Source organism: Stenella coeruleoalba (assembly GCF_951394435.1).
Source record: "Stenella coeruleoalba genome assembly, chromosome: 5".
NCBI lineage: Eukaryota > Metazoa > Chordata > Mammalia > Artiodactyla > Delphinidae > Stenella > Stenella coeruleoalba.
The window spans coordinates 139,261,589-139,281,529 of NC_137150.1; the positions used below are offsets into that span (position 1 = coordinate 139,261,589).

General features: G+C 46.8%; 1 protein-coding gene across 2 annotated transcripts in view; it reads right to left on the bottom strand.

Moving 5' to 3' along the window:
- DSCAM (DS cell adhesion molecule) overlaps nt 1–19,941 on the bottom strand; it is a gene marked incomplete at both ends in the record, with an annotated part of 750,319 nt that overhangs the window by 125,577 nt on the left and 604,801 nt on the right. For both annotated transcript variants that reach the window (XM_079923135.1, XM_079923136.1), the window contains 2 exons: nt 5,027–5,097; nt 15,847–16,014. In XM_079923135.1, the coding sequence (XP_079779261.1) occupies nt 5,027–5,097; nt 15,847–16,014 (239 nt within the window). The remainder of the gene's footprint in view (nt 1–5,026; nt 5,098–15,846; nt 16,015–19,941) is intronic.

The window sequence follows — 19,941 nt, forward strand, 5'->3', positions numbered from 1 at the left end:
GTGGGGTTGGGTAACATTTATAACATGAGGCTGGAAGGAGTTGGAAGAGGAAATAATAGTTGTTGAACCTTTCCATGTACAAGTGCAATATCGTCATTCAACGTACTTTAGCTCATCAATTGCTTCCAAGCCCGGCAGGCGAAGTCAGATTGCCAAGGTAGGTAGGGGTCCTTTGACAGTCACGAGCCCTCAGATCTTGGGCAAACCCCTGCAACCCAAGGAGGTTGTACAGAACTGGGTATACCCAGCACACAGATCCAACAGTATAATGCATGTAGGAATTGAGCAGAGAGCCTGGCAGAGAGCAAATGCTCAGGAAGACAGGTTTCCCAGGAATCCCAGCCAGGAAATACCAGTGCTAGAAAGTGCTCCTTTCCAGTGGGGTATTCCTGTCCCTGGAGGAAGAGGGATTTGGATGTAGAAGTGGCGTCTGCTGTTTATTAAATCATTGCTATGAAGATCACTGGCAATAAGGCAGTTTTGTTTTTAAATGACTAAGCCATTTTCCCATTGTAAGAGCTCTTCTCTGAAACATATACTAGATTGTAATGATGCCTCAATTACTTGGAATTATTGGGGATTGTGGAGGTGTGGTGATCTAGTTAAAAGTATCCTTTAGATTTCTAAAATTTAATTAAATCCCCAAATACCCAGTGTTCATATTTTATGGAAATCACGTGTCTTCTGCAATGTTATTCATTCTAAATAAAATCTCAGTCAGAGAGGATGATACTGAAGGGCAGGAAAGTGGCAAAATCATTCTCAGGATTTTTATCCGGAGTCAGTTTGTTTTCAGCAATGCAATATTTAAGCAGTGGACAATTTCATATTTTCAGGATAGCCTATGGCTCTAAAAGATTTCTCATTCAAAACAAAACAAAATAAAACATTTACGTCAATCGGAAAAAAAGTCTCTGCCTTAAATTGCATTCTCTGGGTAAATGTTTTGTGATATCTATAGTAATGAAATATTCCAAACTCTGAAAGTTTTATTTAATAAGCGTATGTAAATAGCCTTCAAACTGTCCTCAATTTGCATAAAATGGGATCAGTTGATTCTGAGACTGACCAGAAGAGAAGGTGACAGGGACTGTCAAAAGAGACTGGTTCGTTCTGTCAGTGTTTTTATACTTAGGCGACAGACTAAACTCTGAATTTTCTGGAAAACCGAAGAATTCTCATTTAGTTTTACAGTTTTCAGGTACTTGTTTAAATACGTGGTTATCAGTAATCCGTAGCCTTCAATATTCTTTCTGATTTTGAATAGCCCCCGCAGAAACATGCAGTAAATTGTATTTACTTATGCAAAAGGCTTGTGCAAACTTTCTGTTTTTCAAGGGGTGTGGAAGGAGAGCTAGGAATTGAACTTTTATTATCATTTACCTAATTTTTATTTTACTTAGAACTCTTGCTTTATCTCTTGAGTTCTTGTCAAGGTACTGCTTAGCAACTTTAAGTAACTCAAAATATGTAAAATTATGGAAAAGCCCTTTCTAAGTCTTCATATTCCATAATATAGACAAGTTAATATGGTCCCGATTCTTGGGCATCTTCCTGTGGGCTTACATTTAAGTGATGTTCGGATGCCCATTTCCTCTAAAATGTATCACACTTTTACTGGATCATTACTACCATTTATTTTGCAATCAATTAGAGTAGAAACCCACGTGCAGAATGGCTGGTCTATCTGGGACACTGAATGTGGGTATAGTGGTCCACCACTGTACGCTCCGGAGTATTGTACTGTAGCATGAATTAGACTCTGGCCATCTTACAGCCTGGTTTTGGGAGATCCTAAAATCTAGGGGGTCTTCTCCACAGCAGTTTCTGAAAGACATGTGCTTCAGAGGCTAGCGTGACATAAGCACTTGTTATTCACATATGCACTCATTCATTCATTCATTCATACAAACCTGCCAGCCACGAGGATCAAGGATAAATAAGACCCTCCCTGTCTCCAAGGAGCTCACAAAACAGCAGAAGAGATGCGATAAAATGGACGGTAGAAAGCGTGTGACAGGGACCTCATGGAGCTATCTCCCAGAATCATGGGTAACGCAAAGGGCCGAACAATTAATTTGGAGATTTACACATCTTCACCGAGGGAGTCAGGCAGGACCAGAGCACTGAGTAAGCAGGACGGGACAGGTGGGTGGTGGAGAGGGGATGCTACAAACATTGAGAGCAGCAATGACAGTTGAGGAGAGAAGAGGACAGCAGGGTCCCCTAGAACTGGGGGAGGAGAGGGTGGTAAACCTGAGACAGGATGCTGCAGCCTGATGCTGGTGGCTGGGCTGTCCTCTGGGGTTTGGTCTATAGCCAGTAAGGCATGTGTCACCTCTGGCGGACTTGAAAATTTAAACACTTGAAACTTTTCTTTGGTGAAAGAAATAACCAAGTTAAGCAGGAAAAGTTGTTAATTTCGTTCAATAGAAGGTGTATGTTATAAAAGTGTTGCTTGTACAGGGATAATTAAACACATTTAACTTCTGTCTCTGATGTTATGAAATGTCCCCCAAGCTGCCCCTGACCTTTAAGAGGTTTAGTGTCTAAATGGCTATATTCCCACCCAAAGCCTGGAGCTGCTCTTCCCTCTGTCTCATGTTTCTTCATTGAGCGCATCTTTTACTTCTGATGAGTTTTCTTGTGACCCTCAATGAGTTTCTGCCTCAGTCCCCCTAATATTTCCATCCTGGCTGACAGATGTGTGGCCCCCTCCTGGGGCTAACACAATTTCTTCCTCTTTCTTTACTTCTTTCTCCTTTCCTATTAGCCTCTTTACACAAAATGTAAATCTGGGACTTTAACGCCATAAAATAAAGGCATATTTTATGTAACATATCATACTTTGGATTACCTAGACTCGCATACAGTTTGGTTGAATCAGTGACACACTTTCATGACGCAATCAGGCCAGTGTGAAATGACAGCCAATCAACGGGCAGCCCCTGCTCCACTCAGTGGTACCCACATCCTTTTCTGCAGCCTGCTACCCTGTGAGAAATCACGGTTCCGTGAATAGGACGGCAAAACCAGTTCACAGTCTCGTGGAGGTGAGGCCTCCTTTCAATAGCCCACGACTTGTTCATCCTTTTGACATTCAGAAGAAATTTAACTGCAACCTATGACTTTTCCTGCTGCTTTTCTATGGAGACAGAAAGGATGCAATGGCTTTTAACGCCTCTGAAGTTTCTATTTTTAGTTATAAGAGCTCTGGGGACAGACACCTCTCTCCTGCAGGATACAGAAAGCTCTAGGGGCCACCGTAATAGCTTTTCAGTGGCAAAAGGCAAGAGAATGTGGAGGGCTGGTGGAGGAAACTTCCCAGTCTTTAACACAAGACAGAGTGAGTCAGCATTCCATTTGCCCAGTGGCTGGGCTGCGTGTGGGGCTGTGGCTTGCTGAGTGCCTTTTATCGCGCAATGTGTGATGCTCACAGCTGGCGGATGTGCTCACAAAGACGAATGGCCCCCTCCCCACCTGGCTTGGCCTGCCCTGTCTGAGCAGCTGAACAGTTGCGGTGTGTTGCCCGCTGGAATCACAGCTCAGTGGCCGGGCTGTAAAAAGACAGCACAAAGGGGCTTGCTGCCCTACTGTGTGTTAACACCCAAGGTGATGTCCACCCCAACCTTGAAAATCCTTTTTTTTTTGTTATAGAAGCTTCTCATTTTATGAAAGAGCTGATGCTAGAAGGAAAAAACCCAACAAGTGGTACAACGAATGAGGTTTTTAATGGGACCGAGAGGTGGGCAGATTGAAGACCTCACTGTGGCTCTTACCTTCCTCTCTGAGTGAGAACACAGAAAAAATGGCAAGGAAGGAGGTAAGAAGAGAACATGTGTGATGAGAGAAACCCAGAAGTGGAAAAGTAAGTGCAACTTTGCAGACGTTCTGACCCAGGAACAGCATTCTAGATAAAATGGAATTTGGGCTAAGGCACTTGGCTCCAAGACCACATGAAGGGGTGACTAATTCTCAAGCAGGTTCACCCACCACGTCAGTGACTTCAAGATCCCTGGGGCAGCACTGCCTAGTGTGCTGGTTTGTGATGAGCTTGGGCCAGAAAATCAATCAACACTGTTTCCTTCACTGAGGAAGTTTTGCTAAGAAAAACATGTCTGCCGGAGGAAACAGCATGCTGAATGGTGTGCTTGCTTGCATTGTGGCTCACGCTTTCTCTCCCAGCGGCTGGCAAAGAGCCCTCAGCTCACCAGCAGCCAGTCTGCATCTGCTGGCCATGCTGGAGGGACCACTGCCTGGGATGGCAGCTGGCCCAACGCCGCCCCCCTTCCCTGGGTGTGTGTGAGGCCACCGCTAGCTAGGGGCACAGCAAGGACCTCTGTTCTCCCTGCCACTTGGTGGGCTGTCTACCACACCATGATTTGCCATTTAGGAAAAGCGGGGATGAATTAACAAGTGCGGTCATGCACGTCCGTTTCCCGATTTGCGAGTGGAGAGCAGCGCTTAGGACACAATCACGATTCAAAGACTAAAAATAAGGCTCCCAAACTTCACTCTCTGTAGATACAGAAGTTGCTGTAAATGTATTCAAATGTGGATACAAATACTGGATTGTAATAAAAGGACTTTTAATCTAACTCTGTCACATAAAAGTTTCATATGTATAAATTTGCTGTACACCTGAAACTAACACAACATTTTAAATCAACCATACTCCAATAGAAAATAAAAATTAAAAAAAAGGACGGGCTTCCCTGGTGGCGTAATGGTTGAGAGTCCGCCTGCCGATGCAGGGGACACGGGTTCGTATCCCGGTCTGGGAAGATACCACATGCCGCGGAGCGGCTGAGTCCGTGAGCCATGGCCGCTGAGCCTGCGTGTCCGGAGCCTATGCTCCGCAATGGGAGAGGCCACAGCAGTGAGAGGCCCGCGTACCACAAAAAAAAAAAGAAAAAAAAGGCATCACAAGGCATGATGCCTTGGCATCATAACACTTAACATGAGTGAAGTACTCTCCACCCTCCATGGAAAAAGTGCCAAGAAGACAAGTGTTTGCTGAGTTTACCTTCCAGGTGACCCTGATGCTCTGGGATGAGATGGGTTCCAGGCGAACTTCCTGAGGTGGACCGTCGGGAGCTGTAAAGACCAAAACCCACAGACCGGTTAGAGACAGGTTCCAGAGCGAACAGGAACCCACACAATAATACGCAGGCCCAGAAGACAGGTCACAGCAGCTTTAGTGGGAAAACCAATTTTGCAGAGTCACTGCATACAACGTTTACCTCGTGCTCACTCGCTCCTAGAAAAAATAGATTTCGTATTCTTCCTCACCTTGTCCTTGACAACTTGATGAATAAACTTCTCAAGTTAATAGACCCGTAAAACAGGAAGTTGTAAAACAACATTTCTTTGATAAAACTCTATAGTGGCTGCTGAAGACCCCTCTCCTTCCTTTGGAAGTTTTGTTTAGTGACGTGCATTGGGGCCCCTCAGGATGCTCAGAACTACTTAGGGAAGAGAAAAAAAGGCTTCTGAGTCTCTTTGATGGCTTTAGTTCTCCACACTTTCCAATGGGAAACTCTTATTAACCTGGGGCTGCAGCCACAGAGGACAGACACAGTGGAAGAGTAAAACAAAGCATGCAACTCACTCCAAACTATTTCCAGTGGTTGCAGGGGGGCCACTTAACCTCCCAGGGACAGTCAACCACTAGGTACTAGGGATGTACCCTGTACTATGTACACAGCGTGGAACTTAGAGAGAGGAGACATCCTTCTCCAGCAAGAGTCTGTAATCAGAACACCGGGCCGCGCACACAGAGAGAAAGACGTGGATACAACACAGCACATACTCAAGTGTCTTCGGAGAAATGGAAGCAGACAGTAACCCAGGGGTCAGCAGGGAGAGACCCCATTGGGTGATCACATATTGTCTGAAGGACAGTTTTTCAATCTGTGCTGAGCTACAAAAGGGCCAATTCTGTGGATGTGGAGATGCCAGGAGGACTGGAGATGAGAAATCAGGAATGGCGAACGGAAACCAACCTGAAGGGTTTGGAAGTGAGAGGAAGGGGAAAGAGAAGGGTTGTTTTAGGGGAGATGTGAGAGCAAGGGAAACATGTTTTCTGTTTGTCAGAGAAAGAAGTTTTGAGTGACACCACAGTGCAGTTGCTAAGCTAGTGGCTGTTTGAGTCTTTCTGCCTGAGTTCAAATTCTTGCTCCCTCGCTTAGTAGCTGGGTGTTTTTTTCCAGGTTACTTCATTTTTCTGTGCCTCAGTTTCCTTCTCTGTATAATGGGACAATACAACTTATGTCAGGATTGTTATGAAAACAGTGTGCTCAGAACACATAAGCAGTAATGATGATTATTATTCTCACTGGGTGTTTTTACGGGGGGAGTTGGAGAAACAGCCAAAAGAAAAGTTACACTCGAAGGGACAATGTCCCAGCAGAGAAGCGAGAGGACAGAAGCAGGAGGGGAGGTGGTGGGGAGAGGGGGGTGTAGGGGCCAGAGCCGCTGGGATGGGAGGAAGAGGAAGCAAGAAGGAGCTTCGGCAGACGTACTGGGGAGGGAAGCAAGGTGAGCAAAGACACAGGTATGCTCGCTGCTTGCAGGGAGCAGGTTCAAGCAAAGTCAGGGGAGAGTAGAAGGCACCAGGAACGCGGTAGAGGCTTGCATTGTTGCTGTGGCCTGTGCAAAGGAGTATGCCCTGCACGTGAGGGCACTGACCCACCGGCAGGGGGGATTTCACCGATGAGGATACTGTGCAATGCAGCCAGCGGTCCGGTCCCATTGCAGGGCTTTACGAGACCTCTGATGGCTGCAGGAGAAACGTCGCTGGGTGGATTGGGGATAAACAGTGACCACGGGAGAGAAGTAGCGGATGCTGGAATTGTTACTAAGTAGAGTAATAAAACCTGAGGGCTGCTCCCCCACACGAAGGAAGAAAGGTGGGGGGCAATTCCACTGTCAGGGCTGGTGGGACTGGGGGGGAACGGTAACATGAGGGTGCAAGAGAGGAAGCCGAATTTCCACAAAAGACGATTCATTACATTTGAGAAGTATGAATTTGAAGGGAAGTGGGGACATTGTACTGAGGCGTCTGCTCAGCTGCTGGAAATGTTTACAGGAACCAGGGAGAGAGTCAGGTCAGCAGGCTGCTACCTTCTGCCCGCATTGCATCCGCAGTCTAGCGAAGCCCTCCCTGAAATCGACTCTCAATGTCTCTGCTCTCTGCTCTCCCTGTCTCTCTCCTCACTGGGGACATAGCTTCTGCCCCTGATACCCTGCTCCAGACCAGCATCTACGCCTGGCCCAGGTGTCAATTTTGTTCCTAAACATTAATTCTGGTCTTCACTTTACCTCTTTAAAGGGGACATGGGCCCAGCTCAAGCTTCAAACTTCTCGCCCCTCACACTAACTTTGCCCCTCTCTGTGTCCTGCCTTCCTCTGCAGGTGTCTGTTCTGCGCACCCCACCTCCACGCACCCTATGTCCCAGCCAGGCCCAATATCTCAGGGGAATCTAAACATACCTGCCCCCGGGCAGATCGGAGCCTGTCTTTTGCCCCATCAGTTTCCTGCCTCAGCCTGGGGACAGTCTTTCCCTCTTTTCCCAACAGACTTGAAGCTGTGTGGCCTCAGGAACCCAGTCCAGAGAGAGTCCTTGCTGAAGCTCAGAGCACACTTCTCCCTCCCCAGCAGGGCACAGGGTAGTTAGTTTTCTAGGGGTCCTGCAGCCTCTTGGATTTATCGATTCTCCAGGTGAAAAGGCTGTGCCAGCACTGAAGCTAATTTCTGGAACAGTAACCCAGGGAGAGGCTGGCATCCAGCTAATTGTGATCATTGTTATGCGTCTGCACCACATTTCTGCTCACAGGGTCAAGCCCTTTATGCAGGAACATTTCAGTAACAGACCCAAGGAAAGCACATGGAACAGATTTCTCTCACACACCGAGAGTTCTGTGGTCAGCGAGAAGCATGTGGTTCATCCATTAAAATCCTTGAAAAATTACGTTGAGGTCTGACGGCTATACTGATGCTTGATTATTTTAATTTAATTATGCTAAATCACATTGAACAAGGAACCTGCCCGCTAGAAATCGAAGGCACTGTTGGGGCCCCATCCATTCCACATCCTTTGGCCTTTGCTGCAGCCTTTTCAGGGGCATGGCAGGCAATAGTCACAGCCTTCATTTTCTTGTTGAGACATATTCATAATTATAAACAAAGGTACTAGGAGAGTGTTTAAAAAATGTCCTGATTCTATCAGAAAACATACAGTGTGAACTGGGTTTTTCAGTCTGGTCTGGTATTTTATGAAGGTCCCTGTGTAGTGGTGGAGGGACAGTCCCTGACTCTAGGACAGACATGACTATTTGTAAGAACACAAAACCTTTTTTACTTAGCCTATAAATACTTCTGTGATTTGTTAGTAATTCATTTATTAGTCTGCTTGGTCTCTGAAGTGAATGCACTCAGACCTCCCCTCTCTTAAAAATAAAGTGATAGAAACTATATTAAAGACAGAGACTAAAAGAATGTAAGCTATATACTCACAATGGCACGGTGCCCAGTATAATTAGGAAGAGTTTCTGTTTGGGTGCTGAAATTTCTACTCTAAGTTTCTGAAACATTATAAGACAAACCCTTTAAAAATGATATTAAAAATGAGTCTGCTTCGAGAATTTTAGTGCTTTCCTTACAACTCCTGCGCAGTAATTTTTTTTCATGGATCCTCATCTCATTGCAGAAGGACGATTTCTGTAAACTTAGAATCCAAGGCAGATTGAATTCCCAATGCTGACATGTTGAAGATCAACCACTAGGCCTCCATTGATTTAACTAAATTTGAAAATTGTGTTGACATTTGACATTTAAACATTTATTTAATGCTCTTGAATTGAAGCTGTACTATAAATAGAAAGCATGGTTTTTTCTTCTTTTTTTAAAGCAGAATATTTAGCACTTTTCCTGTGGGAAGAGAAGGCTAGAGGTAAGAATTAATGATGAATGTGATTTTCCCAAATACATAATTTCTGCATGTCTACAGAAGCCAAAACTATTCAGTCTGTAAAAGAATAATAAATGAAGACTATAATTTACAGTTCCTAATTTTGTTTCTAGGCAAGGCAACTTCTGCTAATTCTGTTTGGCTGAAAATACAGGGATGACAGACCCTTCCTAACTGTCAAACCCGAGACGGTCCTCTATCCTTTCCAAGCAGGGAAGGAACGCCGAGACTCAAGCCTCAACACTCCCCTCTGCCCGCAAATTATTCTCTCCTCCGTGTATTGGTCTCCTGGCTTCGCCCAGAGGCTTGGGGCTCAGTTGCTTATGGGGCTGTGATGAGCCACCCCAGTGGGAGGCACTCCCACACTTCTATCTGATTCCTCTTGGGGAATTTACTGAGGGCCTACCGTGTGCCAGGTCCAAAATTGGGCAGAGACTGGGCAAAAATGGGCAAAAAAAGGGACTGATGGAAAACTTCATGATCTACAACCACATGCTCATCTCTGACAGAAGCAGTGTGGGGAATTCCCTGGCAGTCCAGTGGTTAGGACTCGGTGCTCTCATTTCCACGAGTTCAATACCTGGATGGGGAACTAAGATGCCACAAGCCATGCAGCGCGGCAAAAAAAAAAAAAAAAAAAAAAGAGCCTGGGTGAACAGAATGTGCAGAGTATTCTTTGCTGGACACAGGAGACCAAGAGAGAGTTCAGCAAAAATCAAAATAAAACCAAGAACAGTTGACCCCTAGATGGGGAAAGGATGAATTCATTTAATGATTATTTATCAACTAAATAGCTTATTCATTTAAACTGTTATTTATTTAACATCTGTTATGTGCCAAATGCTGTTCTGGGTGTCTGGGACACAGCAGTGAACAAAACAGACGACTATTCCTGCCTTTGTGGGAGGGACCAAAACTATAGACCCTAAACAAAATAAATCAGCAAATTATATGGTATGCTGATGGTATAGAGTCTATTTTCTAAAAAGGAGAGTGTGAAGGGAGGGAGGGGACCAAGCGTGCCTGAGCTGGTGTGGGGACTGACATTTAAATGGTGGTGGGGGTCAGGGTAAGACTCATTGAGAAGATGCAACTGAGGAAAGACCTGACAGAAGTATGCGGCGGGGGGCGGGGAAGGACATTCCAAACCATTCCAGAATAATTCCAGAATATTTCAGAACATGCCAGGATAGCTGGCAGGAATACACGGAGCAAGCATGAGGAACAGGAAAGGGGGCAGTGATCTATCTAGGCTTAATTTCCAGCGTCTCTAAATGGACGCTGGAGCAGAACGACGATTACAGAAGCAGGTGGTTGAAGGCTCGGGTATCGGGCAATCTTGGTTCTCGGCCGGCAGACCCTGTGCAGTGGACTCTCTCCTTGAAGGGCACAGATGATGCCACACGGGGCCCCAGTGGGCCGCTCTATTCACGTGTCTATTGTGCGCCGATGCCTTTTATCCCTAAGCCCTCAGCACATCCCCTTGCCGCAGCCTCCAGCTCAGCACACAGGAGACTCTCCTTCTAGATCAGAGCTGCCACTCTGAATGTGATGAAAGATGATGCAAAGCCTGTTCACTCAGTCCCGGACTCGAAGGAAGCCCACCAGCTCCCTGTGGTAAAACCCTTCGCTAATTCTGACCTTCCGTCTCCGATGCGTCTGAAAATTCAGCAGTTATTCAACACTGAATTTTGCCCCGCGTCACTGAACATTCACGTTCTAGGGGCGGAGTCCTCATGAAAATGGTGACGGGATCAGCCACCCACAACTCGGTCACAGGCACTGACACGTGACCTTCGGGGCACAGTTGCCAATGGGGAAGCCGGTCATGGGTGAGGGTCAGCTGCGGACGTCACATGAGGATCACTGTCAAAGAAACCTGGCCAGTCAGTGCTCTTCTGATCCATTAGGAGCTAATCTCCTTAATGCTTGACCTTGTCTCCACTTTCTCTCTCGACTTCTCCTCTCTGGGGGGGGGGGGGCTAAGTGTTGCTGAGGTGGGTCGGGAGGTGTGCTAGACATTGATCTGTGCTCCGGGGCTATCTCCCAAGGTCAAGTGTATCAGAGGGTCTGTTAATACGTTTGTGAGTCTCACTTGGAAATAACCACACTGTTGTGCACTTGGAACCATGCTGTTTTCCAACATTAGCTGAGGCTGCTACATGAGTGGCGGTGATTCCTTCTCTCAGCTTTGCGATGGATGACACAACAGAAATCCAAACCTGAATTCCCATCGTGGCAAGACCCAAGTTAGGGATCTGGAAACTGTTTCTGTAAAGGGACAGATCCTAAAGATTTAGGCTTGGGCTTCCCTGGTGGCGCAAGTGGTCGGGAGTCCGCCTGCCGATGCAGGGGACACGTGTTCGTGCCCCGGTCCGGGAAGATCCCACATGCCGTGGAGCGGCTGGGCCCGTGAGCCATGGCCGCTGAGCTTGCGCGTCCGGAGACTGTTGCTCCGCAACGGGAGAAGCCACAACAGTGAGAGGCCCGCGTACCGCAAAAAAAAAAAAAAAAAAAAAAAAAAAGATTTAGGCTTTGCAAGCTACATGCAGTGTCTGTGGCATATCCTTCTTCCTTTTTTTTTTCTTTTTATAACGCAAAAACTTCTTAGCATGAACGTTGTAAGTGGAATTTACATGGGTTGTAGTTCGCTGAACGCTTAACTGCAAGAAGGACGGATGCTGGTTAATTGGGACCTATGGTTAGCCTAAAGGGTAACTGCTACCTCCCCAGCTCCAGCCGCTAGCCGGGATGCCTCCCGTGGTCCTAGTTAGAGCTCCGATGGGTGCGCCTTCTCTCTCCTGCCTCCCTCTTTATCCGCCTTCCAGACCTGCCCTGTTGCCTTTCTCTACTTTTCTCTCTTCATGACGCCATTCAAAATTTCAGTGTGGTTTTAATCCTCCATATATTTTCCTCACCCCCCCCCCCATACACTGCTCATTGTGTGTATTTCTAAGACAGTCCTGTAAGGCAGGTTTAAGGACGTTTCATCCACATATACTGAGCCGTCTCCTTGTGTCAGACACACATGAGGGGTACAAACATGAGTGGCCCATGGTCCCTTGGAGAAATGATGGCTCAAAGGCTGTTGTCAGAAAGAATTCTACTTGGTGCACTAACATCATCCCGGAGACTGGAAAAGGTACCGCACTAGGGGAGATGTTTCGCCTGCTTTCAAAGGAAGAGCACAGAAAAGTAGGCGTAGACCTTGAAGGGCTTCCAGACAGGGGCAGGTGCAGCTCACACACGGAGGAGGGGGCAGGAAGGGGGCTCATCGCTGATCTGGCCACAGGGAGTCCAGTGTAGCTTCAAGGTAGTGATAGGGTGGGGAAGACCCAGGCCTATACCTCACAGGCTCATTTCCTCAGCAGGTAGGCAGTGAGAGGCATCCTCAGGTGCCCTAGACTTGGGCACTGCATTACCATAAAAACGAGTGGGTCTATGGCTTCCAGAAACTTCCATCTGGGGATTCTCACTGCTTAAATGATGACCTCATTTCTTCAGGGAAAGGGGGCAGTAAGGGCCAGAAAAAGTTCTCTTGAGATGGCTTCGGCTCCCTAAAAGATGTGCCTTTGGGGATCCTCGCCAGGAGGTGGCAGAAACAATCTAGGGCCACCGCAGGCAGTGCTACAGAGGGTATCTTTGGTCAGGAGAGCTGCCCTCTGTTTTACGTGAGTCACACATAAAAAAATGACTTTTTGATTTCAGTCATACAAACCTACACACCAGGACAAAGCCAAATTCTGCTTTGCGGCTTTCCTTTGCACAAGCCTGACCTTTCCTTGCATTCTCTCTTAGCTCATCTGAAGAGTAGATGAGGGGCTGTGGTGCTGCCAGAAGCCAGCACCCAGGTGAAACCCCAAAGGCCAGTCCAGGGTCCAAGCAGGGGGCTCTGCATCTGTCTGTCTGCAGAGATGCCTGGGAGTGGGCTGCACACTGGTGACCAGTGACCAGGAGCGGCTTTTCACCTGGCCTCCCGGCTGGAGAGAGAAGCGCTGCCATGGCAACTGCCAGCTTCAGGGAGATCACAGAGGAAATGACAGAATAAGCAACAGCAGCTGCATTGGTCATGGCGATGGGAAAAGCAGCACAAAATGCACCACCGGAAAAACATCGCTGCCTTGAGAAGGTTGTGGAGATGGGCAGAGTCGGAAAAGTGGCTAAAAGGAAGGAGAAGGCTCAGCCCTGAGCCCAAATTTTCATTTCGGGGCAGCTTATTCTCCCTAAATCCCCAGCATGATGAAATTCCAGGAAATTAGTGTGTTGTTTACATAAATATTTAAATAAGATTCTATTTTTGCAGGAGCCTATTAACACTCATTTCCTACTTATTTCTGAGCAATGCAATGTACTTTCAGAGACTGGGATTTTTTTTTCAATTATCCAACATGTTTGCGGCGAAGAGGAGAAAGGCATCATTATGTGCATTTTGCTGATGAGAAATCATGCAGTTTCCAAGGGTTAAAAGTGGCTCGCCCTCAGACTGGAGCATAACGCTACCCTATCTCCCATCCTTGAAAACAATTTTCAAGAACTGATGTGTTCTAGAGTTGAGAAATGAATACTCATCTGCAGTTCGGGAAAAAGAGTAATCGTTAACCTACTTCCTTGAGGACCATGTTGATTGTGCACAGCAAAGGGATTATATTTTTGCATTTGCTGTGATCCAGCAATCCTACTTCTTGGAATTTAACATAAAAAATAATGTTGCAAATGGGAAAAGATATATCACAAGGATGTTTATCACATTAGTATTTATGATAACGAGAAATTGAAGAGAAATGCAAATCAAAACTGCAGTGAGGTACCACCTCACCTCAGCCAGAATGGCCACCATCCAAAAGTCTACAAACAATAAATGCTGGAGAGAGTGTGGAGAAAAGGGAACCCTCCTACAGTGTTGGTGGGAATGTAAACTGGTGCAGCTACTATGGAGAACAGTATGGAGGTTCCTCAAAATAACTAAAAATAGAGCTACCATATGATCCAGCAATCCCACTCCTGGGAATATATCTGGAAAAGATGAAAACTCTAATTCGAAAAGATACACCCCGATATTCATAGCAGCACTATTCACAATAGCCAAGACATGGAACCAACCTAAATGTCCATCGACAGATGAATGGATAAAAAAGATGTGGTACATATGCACAATGGAATATTACTCAGCCATAGAAAAGAATGAAATAATGCCATTTGCAGCAACTTGGATGGACCTAGAGATTATCATACTAAGTGAAGTAAGTCAGACAGAGACAAATATGATATGATATCACTTATACGTGGAATCTAAAAAATGATACACATGAATTTATTTACAAAACAGGAACAGACACACAGACATAGAAAACAAACTTATGGCTACCAAAAAGGAAAGAGGGGGAGAGATAAATTAGGAGTTTGGGATTAACAGATACATACTACTGTACGTAAAACAGATAAGCAATAAGGACCTACTGTATAGCACAGGGCACTATTCTCAATATCTTGTCATAAATTATAATGGAAAAGAATCTGAAAGAGAATATGTATATATATATATATATATATATATATATATACACACACACACACACACACACACACACACACACGTATAACTGAATCACTTTGCTGTACACCTGAAACTAACACAACATTGTACATCAACTATACTTCAATTAAAAAATAAACAACTGACATACCTAAAAACGTGGGGTTTGCTAAAGAAATGGTGGAAGGTAGAATTACATATTGTAGGAAAGTCCTCAAGAGATACAGAAGAGTGACATCTATGCAAAGTGCCATTAATGAAGGTAACAGAGAAGCAGGTGGTGGGAAGGGAGTCAAGAACAACCCCCGTTGAAAGATGCAGCGACCTCTTGTGGAAGCTTAGACATTTGGGGGTGATCCCCCTACTCGTGGTGATTTTGGAACTAGGGGTCTGAGACCAAGCTTCCACCTTCCCTGCAGCAGTAGGAACTAGCTGGTTAGCCTGACTGGGGGCAGGAAAAGAAAAGCTAGACACTCTTTTGCCCCCAAAGGATGAGCCAGGCCATGGTTCCTTACCTTTCCTTCCCCAGAGAAGCCCTAGGGCAGCTTGCATCCTCCTGTCCTGCCAGGAGATGGGTTGGCAGGCAGCGTGCACTGCCACTCCCTAATTGCTCAGTCCTCTGCGAACAGGTTATTGCCACCCCCGGCAACCATGAGTGAACCTCCCTGTTGAAGGGTGTGGGTCCCTGTGTGTCCGTGTGTGCATGTGTGGGTGAGCATGCACGCGTGCGTGTGTGATGAATAATTTAGTGTGTGATATCCACATATTCATAGGTAGCGCCAGGTGGTAGGATTGTGTGAGCTGTTCTGTCTTCAAAAAGCCTATCTCTACCTTCCATGTCTTCAACACAATAAGAAATACTTTGTAATGGGAAAAAAGTGCGATACTCTTGATGACAGAGATAGTGATATTTCTAGTTAGTCAAATAACCTGTGCCTCCGTCTCCCCCCTCCCCACCCAGAGAATATTCTTGCCATTTCCTAGTTAAGGGACCCCCCCGTCCCCTGACTGCACAGCCACCTGAGCAAGACACAGGCTCACGGCTCTCCTGCCCATCTGGATTCCACGCAACCAGACAAAGGGATTGTAAGAACAGCGTGGTTCTTTAAATCTCACCAGCTTGTTAGCCTCATAGGGCTTTCTTTTAAGTCTTAGGTGTGAGAACCTTGACCTAGGTCCTGTTTGAAGAGCACTGCCTTCAAAGTAGGCGGCAGAGAGCCGTCTGTGTTTTTGATGGGGCGCAGAGCTATGGAGAGCAGTCATCAAAGCTGTGACCCTGCATTAACCACCTGAGTCCCGCGGGCCAGCTCCCACCTCTGGGCCCCTGCCGGTCAGACATACCTGCCTCGTCCGCGGTGATGGACAGCTCGTTGCTGGGCTCACTCTTGCCAATCCGGTTCTTGGCGTACATTCGGATGCTGTAGGTGGAGGAAGGGTGGATGTCAATGATGGTGGCCGAGTTCAGCTGAGGGGAAACATCTTTGGTTCTCTGAGCAGAATCCCAGGAGTCTTTGGGGTTTTGTTTTTCAAAAAAGAAGAGATAGAGATGTGAGTTTTTTCCCTCTGCCTTTGAAAGTTCCCAAGTAGGAATTTAAAAAAAAAAACAAAAAAGGAAGAAGAAAAGAAAAAAAAGTAACAACTCAAAGTGAATTCTTAATGCAATGCTGCCAGTGTTCCCACGGGCTGGCCGTCAGAGGGGGTGTGACACCACACACCCGTTACCCACACTGAGGGGGACGGAGGCTGTGGGCAGCTGGGTCCAGGGAGTTTTGTCCAAGGCAACACAACAGACCTCCTGGCAGAAATCGCAGAGGAAAATAGAAGTGGGGGGAGCTCATGCCAGTAAAGTGAAAAACAGCTACTTTCAAGCACTCATTGTACAAGATAATAAAAGAAAGCACAGCTGGGACAACCTTCCACCCAAAAGAAAAAAAAATCCCTGGTTCTAAAAGGTATTTGAAAGCCAGCAAAGCCTTTAGCCACGTCAGACCCCTTGTTCTCCAAAAGGAGAGTGGTAAAAATGAAACACATAAAAATACATAAAAACTCATCTCACTCACTCTCCAGCATGAATACTGGTTATCAAACGTACTCCTCAATTCTAATTTTTGAAATCATTTTGTCTCCAATCCTTTATTGTAGGAATTATTTTTCAACCACAGCTAATTTGAAAGGCAGCATATGCCTCATACAAAGAGTTATCATTAAATCCATGACAGTGGTGCACCTGCTGGCTTTAGAGCTTCAACCCGTGATGAGCACGTCAACAAGTGGTTCTTATTTCAGAAAGAGTTTGGGCAGGTGCTGCTCAGGGGTGGGGGTCAAGATATGATGTTGGGTGTGGAAGAACCAAGATGCCCCTGAGATGGTGGCAGAGAGGATGCTTGTATACTCTCACCCTCCCACCCCACCCCAGGATCCCCTTGCACTTGCTCCCCTGTGCTCATCACACTTGTAAGAATTTCACTGAGAGTCTGTGTTCCCTCTTGGATTCTAAGTCCCATGAGGGCATGGTCCACGCTGGCCATGTTCACTGCTGCATCCCCAGTGCTCACACAGAGCCTGACAAATAATAAACGCATGTTTCATAGATGAATAAATAAATGGCAAACATACAGGCCTCTGGGCCCTCGGAATGACCCCACTCCCTTTCCACATTAATGATGACCATGGAAGTTCAGAGAGCTGCTCTGCCCAAGGGTCATCATAAGGGCAAGAGGTTGTCTGGACTTGCAGAAGGAATACGTAGCTTCAGGTATGACTTTGAGTGCTCTCACGTAACAGGGAATGGAGCCTAATGGAAACTAACAACTAGTATTCCGACTAAAAGCAAAAGTACCATTTGAGTACAGAAGACTGAAGATGGAAGAACGTTGGCATAAGAAGAGAAGATGCTGCAGAATAATGAACGGTGGAAGAACAGAAGGATAGGATTCAATAGAGGACACATGACAGGAGGAAATTCCATACCAATGGAATCTCGTATAAATAGGACTCTTGTCCCACAAAGAGAAAGGCAGGCCTTCTGGAGAAGACACTTGAGACAACAGAGAGGAACCCCAGACTGCAAGATGCAGAGACAGTTGCTCACCAGCCCCAGGAGGAACCTGACACTTGCAGGCGTTGACGGTTCTGCCCAGGCCATTATGGAGGCTTCTGCAACTGACTGAGCTATGGAGACGGGCCATCCTCCCCAAGGGTGTGTCTGTGACGTGGCTGAGAGCCTGCAGAGAGGTAGTGATGGCTACCGCCCACATCGTCCTCCTGCCAAGCAAGTCGTGTGAATAGCCTGTGGGGAGTGACCAAGGCAGGGGTCTCAGGCAGGAAGTGAGTTGTCCTTGGAGAACAGGCTCTGTTTTCAGCTTCTTTTCTTGCAATGGTTAGACTTTGAAAGAAAAAGATAATGCCCATGATCACGACTCACGACTGAAGGGTAGATTGTTTGGCTAAAGATGAAAAGGTTGAGAAAGAGAAAGAATGGGTTATCCCGAAGTGTTTAAAAGTAACTGAATGAAGAAGAAGAAAGCCTAGTTAAATCTCCAAACACACTCTAGCAAGTGATATGGCATCAAAAGAAGAATACAAACAGGGCACTGGCTACCCAGGAGAAGAGCCTGGAAAGGGACAAAAAACTGCTACATCTGATCTCAGATGCTGACGTGCAAACGGGCAGGTCACGGATTAGGAACGAAGTGTGCTTGAGAATACAACACCAGACATTAGAAACAGTCCCAGAGAGATCCTGACACTTGGGAAAATGAAACTGCAGATTGAGATACGAATAAAACTAGCAAGAATACACCGTAGGTGAAGTAAAGAAACTTCTTAGGATGAGGAAGTCGCAAGCAGAAAGGCAACGCCTGGACATCCGAGAGCCGGAGGGTGCAAGCACGGACGGGGAGAGCAGGGCGAGGAATAAGATGGTTGTGAGGACTGACTACAGGTCTCCTTACCCAGTGAAGGAAGGGGAGGGTGGTTTCTAGACACAGCGAGCACATGTAGCATTGAGGAAGGTTTGTAAGTCACCATGAAGAAGATCGTTTACTGGGCGTCATTACCGTGGTGTGGGCTGGGTTAAAGGGACTCGCAGGGGATGCTGAGGTTCCCGGCACCTAGTAAGAGTGGTGAGCATCTCCCTATCGGGGCCAGGAGGGCCAAAGGAGAGGAACAGAGTTTCTGGGGTGTAGACAGGGCTGAAACCTCAGAATAGGGCCCCTGACGGAAGCTGTGCACACAGAACAGTGCTTCCGCAGGATCCTTCCGAATCGTCCTCTGTGTCTGCCACTGCGCCCCCCAACTGGGAGTCAGAGGGAAGGGGAATCTGAGCTGTGAGCCATGGAGCTCAGCCTTGGGGAGAAGAGCAGACACTGGGTTTGTGGCGGAAGTCAAGGCAGCGGTCGGAGAAAAGCCAGCAGCAGAGGGAACTCAGGCGCTGGCGTAGCATCTGCTCACTGGGCGCTGCTCTAGGCATTTTACAAAGGTGACTTCTGCAGTTCCCAAATCTGTGGGTACATCAGAGACGTCTCAGTGCTTTCAGACACACGCAATCAGAATCTCTGGGGGGTGTGCCCCCCAAGTCCGTGCTTTAAAAAACCTCTCTCTCTGGGTCATTCTGACGCACAGCTAGCATTTGGACAGACTGCTTTATTCGACTGGGTTCTTACAACATTCTGGTGAAGTAGGGGTTTTTATTTTCATTGTGAAGGTCAAGAAACTCGGACCCTGTTATCGAGCTGGTGAGAAGTGGGGCTGGGATTTGACCTCACCCGTGTTTTCCCCACGTTCTAGGCCGTCTTCCCGCAGCACACAACCTTCACATAGTCTCTGCAGGATGCCTGATGGATGAGACTGGATTTCAACTTTCCAGGTATCTGCTGGAAGTCTCATGTGCTTAGATGAAAACCTCTGACGAACTTTTAACTTGGCTTCCTGGCAAGGAGGATCAATGCAGAGAGCTGGGTCAAGTGCAAGGGAGGGGAACTTTGCCAAGAATTATTCTAAGTCCTCTGCGTTTGTAGGAGCTAAGGGTGGGAGAGCTGTGCACGGTCAGATTCGTCCCTTGGTTTAGAGAGGAGATGTCAGAAGCATCTGATGAAAAAGTAGGTAGGATTCCATGATGTGCCCTGGAGAGACCAGTGGTGAAAAGGATGAGGAAGCTCAGAGTGGCCTCCCTGCCTCTGAAATCCCAATCATCCCCCACGGGAAGGACTGGGGGAGCCCCCAGGAGCGGTGTGGTTGTACTGGGTGCTCACTGGTGAGCCCAGCTTGGGCGTCAGACACCCCGAGTCAGGAGGATGGGCAGATCATCAAGGACAAATGTAAGAGGGTGAACTTGATCTGCAGAAGGGTCGTTAGAGGCCTGAAAGAGTGAGGGTGGCCCAAAGTTTGAGAGACAAAATTATACAAAAGAAGTGCAATGAAGAGGCAGCTCAGAGA